General features: G+C 39.1%; 1 protein-coding gene across 1 annotated transcript; it reads right to left on the bottom strand.

Moving 5' to 3' along the window:
* Nucleotides 1-203: 203 nt before the first annotated feature.
* Nucleotides 204-644, bottom strand: LOC131481593 (NADH dehydrogenase [ubiquinone] 1 beta subcomplex subunit 11, mitochondrial-like). The gene has a single exon (XM_058670967.1). It carries the CDS (start codon nucleotides 642-644, stop codon nucleotides 204-206), a length of 441 nt encoding a protein of 146 aa, XP_058526950.1.
* Nucleotides 645-5,815: the final 5,171 nt, after the last annotated feature.

Here is a 5,815-nt window from a genome sequence, read left to right as displayed (position 1 = left end):
CTTCCCTTGTACAATTTTCTCAATATTATGTTATTACTAACTTTTTTGTCACCTGATCTGAATTGAATTTATATTTTTAGCATCAAAACTGGATTTTTTTTTTCAGATTTTTATTCCCTTTAATTAGGAGGTCTGAGGAGAGGATCGAACCGCAGGCAGCGAGAGGGCAGGGTGCTGTTTCTTGAGCCCCGCTCAGGAAATACTCAGTCCTCCTCCTCTAGCAGCTGGATCTTGCTGGGATCGAAGCGGTTGGATTCTGGGAGACCATTGGCCTCTTGGAATATCACCATCCTCTCAGCTTCCCAGCGGGCCCATTCTTGCATCCTGTAGTCAGGCAGATAAATCAGAAAGATGGTGCCAAAGATCAGGACAATGGAGAAGCCAAAGAAAAAGACAGTTCCCAAGTTCCAGAGGTCTGCAACAGGGTCCCTGTCGCATCCCTGGGAGTCTGGGTTCTTCTCGTAGAGGTTTTCGTCCTCGGGATCTGGGTCTTCCTGCCAGTGAACGGCCGGTTGTGGAGGCCGCCTTCCTGCAACAGCAGACGGAATGACCACAACTCTGGAGGATTCCCAGCGAGTGTGGACAGCGGGAGCCCTCGCATAGCCGCAAGCTGACAAAAAGCAACCAGCAGACAACCCTAACATTCTGGCCGCCGTGACAGAATGTTGCCCAAACTGGATATTCTTAATTAATTTGCATAAAAGAATACTAAATACATGTTGCATTCATATTATCAATGAAATGTACTAGGGCTTCCCTTGAACAAAAATAAGTTTGTGTCTTAGGATTTCAAAATCGTTTTCCTGATCATATTTACATGCAGATAACTATTACATTTGAAGCTTCAGATGACACCCAAATGTGGTCTTGTCACGAGTCTCTTCAATTGTCTACAGTACATTCTTGCAAGAGAATGTCCTGAAATAGTCACCTTGGGAGAATAACTGAGATATATTTTCATTTCATCCTTCTTTCAGTAGGAGCCTCTTCCTCCTCCACAGAGAAAATGAGTTTCTTCTTGAAACTGCTTACTTGAATGTCACACAATATTCTTGCGATTTCCTTAATTGTTGAATAATTTCCTGTTGTTTCGATTTGAAGTTGGACCATTTTTTCGGTTCTTGCTTTTTGGATGGATATTAATGTTTGCTCATTTCCTTTATTCTTTTGTTGGAAAGTTAGATATACAGAGAGGAAGAGAGACAGAGAGGAAGCTCTTCCATCCGATGATTCACTCCCCAAGTGACTGCAATGGCCAGAGCTGCGCCAATCTGAAACCAGGAACCAAGAGCCTCTTCCGGGTCTCCCACACGGGTGCAGTGTCCCAATGCATTGGGCCGTCCTCAACTTCTTTTGCAGGCCACAAGCAGGGAGCTGGATAGGAAGCAGGGTGCCCATAGGGGATCCCGGAGCGTGCAAGGTGCTTTAGCTGCTAGGCTACCGCACCAGACCCATTTGCTTAATCTGATATATCTATGGATCAAATATATTGTGTGTGTGTGAGAGAGAGCGAGAGCGAGAGCGAGAGTGAGAGACAGAGAGAGAGAGAGAGAAACAGTTTGAACTACAGAAAATATGCCATGATTCTTGGTTGCTTGGATTCTAAACAAAGTGAGAATCACTGGAGGGTAGGAAACTAGAGAAGGAAAGAGAAGAAATCCCTGAGCCTATGGAAACGTATTCTAGATAGATAGATAGATAGATAGATAGATAGATAGATAGATAGATAATAGATAGATATACAGATAGATAGATGATAGATAGATAGATGATAGATAGATATACAGATAGATAGATAGATGATAGATAGATAGATGATAGATAGATAGATGATAGATAGATAGATAGATAGATAGATAGATAGATAGATAGAGAAAACAATTTCGCACAACCTTGGAGTTATCTGTGGTTCATCAAAGCTCTCCACTGAGATGATCTCCTTAACTAACACCACCCTCTGTGTAATCCTGTTCTCTCCTTTTCTGTTTGCCCAAATGTTGCTCAAACACTTCCTTAGTATCTGTATGAGAACACAGCTCAATACCAGTTTTGTGCAATAATTTTGAATGAGTATCAGTTGTCTTCACTCTTACCTAGAGAAATCTACTATCATTAGGATCTAGTATAGTAGTGATTTAAAAAAAGCACCATTCACTATCAAAATGCCATGTAATGTAATACCTACTGGAACATGGGAAAGAAGTTAGTTTCCTCTTTCTTTCCAAAATCTTACCCAACAGTGCAAGGGGATTTTACTAGAAATGTTCGCTTAAAATGATAACAGAGAATAAAAGTGACAATAATTCTAGATAATATCACTTTTCCGGATAAGGCAAGTAGGACTGGAGGACCCAAGCGGGATCACTGCACAGTCACACAATGGCCCTTTGTCACACTGGGCAAAGCTACGATGGCTTTAACTTGCTTTGCTTCTGCTTCCTACAAAAATATGAAATGAGGGCCCAACATGGTAGCCTAGCGGCTAAAGTCTTCACTTAGCACGCTTCAGGATTGCATATGGGTGCCAGTTCTAATCCCGGCAGCCCCGCTTCCCATCCAGTTCCCTGCTTGTGGCCTGGGAAAGCAAATGAGAATGGCCCATAGCCTTGGGACCCTGCACCCTCTGTGGGAGACGTGGAAGAAGCTCCTGGCTCCTGGCTTCGGATCAGCTAGGCTCCAGCCATCACAGTCTCTTGGGCAGTGAATCATTGGATGTAAGATCTTCTCTGTCTTTCCCTCTCTCCGTATATCTGACTTTGCATTGAAGTAAAATAAATCTTTAAAGAATGATAAAAATATGAAATGCATTAGTGTTCACTTCCATCTTTAGCTATTATGAAGGAAAAGGTAAGTTAAGTGTACTGTATAATCTACAGGCCACATAAATACAAGAACTGGCTTTGAGCTATTTCATTTAGCTTGCCTCTTCAAAATTAGAGGTTTGAGAAATGTATAGTTAAATTTTAGGAAAATAAGTGGAAATTAGTAATCTTTTAAAGCACTCTAGGATGTTTTATTCAAAATTTGTATTAACTAAAACTTTATTTTTACAAAATGCTCTTAAATATTGTATTTTTAAAATTGGTATTGGTAGGCACAAATAGGTAGATTTATGTGGCAGTTTGAAAAACTCTGAAAGACAGGTGTATGTAAAAGTACCTTTTACAGTTGCAACAAACTCATCACAGTTTTATGAATATTTGAACTGTATTTTAGCTAATTTTCTATTAGTTTTAAAGTATAATTAAGTTGAAGATCTGCTATGGACTATATCGAATGCAAAATTTCAGTTAATATTCTGGAACTGATGACGGAACTGTGTACCACAGATAGATGTATATAATAGCAATTCATTTATTACGCATTGCAGGTGTAAGATGTGAACTTCCTAGTGAAAACATGTCCATGACTAATTAGGTAGAAATATTAATTACAAATTATCATTTCATAATTGCACTTGGACACAGCAAGTCTTGAAGTGGACCTACCACCGAGTGTAGGAATCAAAGAGTTTGATCAGAACAACTGCATCGTTAACCATGTTCTTTTGATTAAGTATTCCCCAGATCACACTAGCTTCTACATTCTAAATCAATCCATGTATCACATTACATCAAATTATTTCATTCCTTAAGAAACCAATTCCATAGGAATTAATTGTATATCAGAACTGAGGATGCAAATGCTGCGGAGTTCTATAAGCATTTGCAGCTCAGGCCATATCTGCACTGCCTATCATCAGCCTGTTAAGATATCACATGGTCCCCCTTAGCAGGAAGAGTTGGTGCAAACCATGTGAACAAGCCCTGTGACTCTCAGAGGAGGAGACACAGTTCCCAGCGACAGCAGTCGTGAATTTGTAATGTGTCAAAGCAGCCACCTGAACCATGTATGACAGAATTTCATCCCTTGCATGATTGTGTTCTGATGAACCTGGGAGCACAGTAAAAATTTTTGAGCGATAGTTACTGGATGAATGTGAGGCAGCAGGCATTCCGTTGTTCTGACATGTTTGTCTACTGGCTCATCTCATTGATGAATTTCCGTGTTTGCACCTCAAATACTTAATATTCCTCTGAATCTGTTTTCTGCATTGAATCTTTCAGACTCCATTGTGGAGTTTACCTTCTGACAAAGGTTGCCAATTAGTTGTGAGGATCAGCTACATCAGGAAGATTGGAGTCAATAGAAACAATTTCTTCTGGTGCATTCCATCATGTTCTTGATGTTCTCTTCACTTTTAGTTTATATCCCACTTCCCTTCCAGCCGCCTCTTTTAAATTCTAGCCTCACAGATAAGGACAATAGCTCACAGGGTCTGCTCCAACAGATCATACAATTGCATACAATTAAAGCCCTGTGATAACCTTTATGTTGTCTTATCCATTTTCTATCATCAATCTTTTACCATCATCATCCTTATCACCTATTTGCCCACCTATCTTTGTCTCCACTGAAGCAACTATCTTAAAGAAACCAAAATGAAAGATTTGCCTCTAGGAAAAGGAAAAGGAAATAATAAAAATAAACACGGCCATAGGCTAATATTGTGGCAGCTTTACATCGACTTCCAGTCCCAGCTGCAAAGTTTACATTCCAGCTTTGCTCTAATGCACCAAGGAAAGCAATGGACAATATACATATTTTTAGGTCCTTGCTTCCATATGGAAGAACCGAATGGAGCATCACGTACCTGTCAATGCTTTTGAGACATCTGAGGGTATGGATCCAGGGAGAAAGCTCACTCTGCCATTATATTCCTCTCCCTCGGTGTCTCTCAGACTTTCAAATACGTAATTGAATCTTAGGCTCATTGTTATGGCTCAGTGGATAAGTCGTTGCCATGCTTACTCCAGGGTCCCATTAGGCATCAGTTCATATCAAAGCTATTCCACTTCACATCTAACTCCTTACTTACGGCCTGGGCAAACAGTAGATGATACTCCCTGCATATGCACAGGATACCCGGAGAATGCACCTGCTCCTGGCTTTGGATTGGCTCAGTTCCTGCCATTCCCGCCACTTGGGGAGTGAACCAGTGGACAGAAGATCCTAAGTCTCTCCTGCTATGTGTAAATCTGCCTTTCCAATAATAAATAAATAAATATTTTAAAAAAACTTAAAGAGAAATGAAGTGTTTCCTGGGATTTAAAGTTTCTTCCTGCAACATAGCCATTTTTCAAAAATGCTTTTCTATTAACATATGTGGCAAATGATTCCTGGGTTTACCTTTTATTTTCATATGTATGTAGATAAAATAAACGACAAGCCAAGCATTCTGCAGTCTAAGTAGATTACACTGTCCCTGACTGTATAATCTTTTTCCTATATTCTATATGATACTGTGAGAGCTAAAGGGATTGTATATCATGTTACATGAAGTCAGCATAAGCAATGCTTTCTCTTATTCTATATGAGATTTTATATTTATTTTTAGTTATACAGTTGTACATATTTTACTTCTTAGTTTACTATGTGCTGATTTGATCAATATATATTCCAGCAATTGCTCCTCAAAATGATTTAGCTAAGGAAAAAAACCCTACTTAGTCATGTGTTATATTCAGTCCCATTTACAAAGCATAACTTCTGTCATACTGCAAATCAATTGATTTTATGGTAACATTCTCATACACTGCTGATCATTTTAAAATCAACAAAGGCCTTCAATTCAGATAAATGAAGACTCAAAAATATGAATACTGTTCATAATATTACACAAAGTAAATCTCATATTATCAAGTTTAATAACATGTTAACCTGTACTTCTCTATAGTTTGAATATGCTAAACTTCTAGCATCATTATAATTATAC

Source organism: Ochotona princeps, chromosome 12 (genome assembly GCF_030435755.1).
Source record: "Ochotona princeps isolate mOchPri1 chromosome 12, mOchPri1.hap1, whole genome shotgun sequence".
Lineage (NCBI taxonomy): Eukaryota > Metazoa > Chordata > Mammalia > Lagomorpha > Ochotonidae > Ochotona > Ochotona princeps.
The sequence above is the reverse complement of the archived record's forward strand: the minus strand, read 5'-3'. Positions and strand labels throughout refer to the sequence as shown.

Excerpts from the sequence above, each read along its gene's own strand:
- LOC131481593 (XM_058670967.1), bottom strand. The coding sequence starts at position 644 with ATGTTAGGGTTGTCTGCTGGTTGCTTTTTGTCAGCTTGCGGCTATGCG.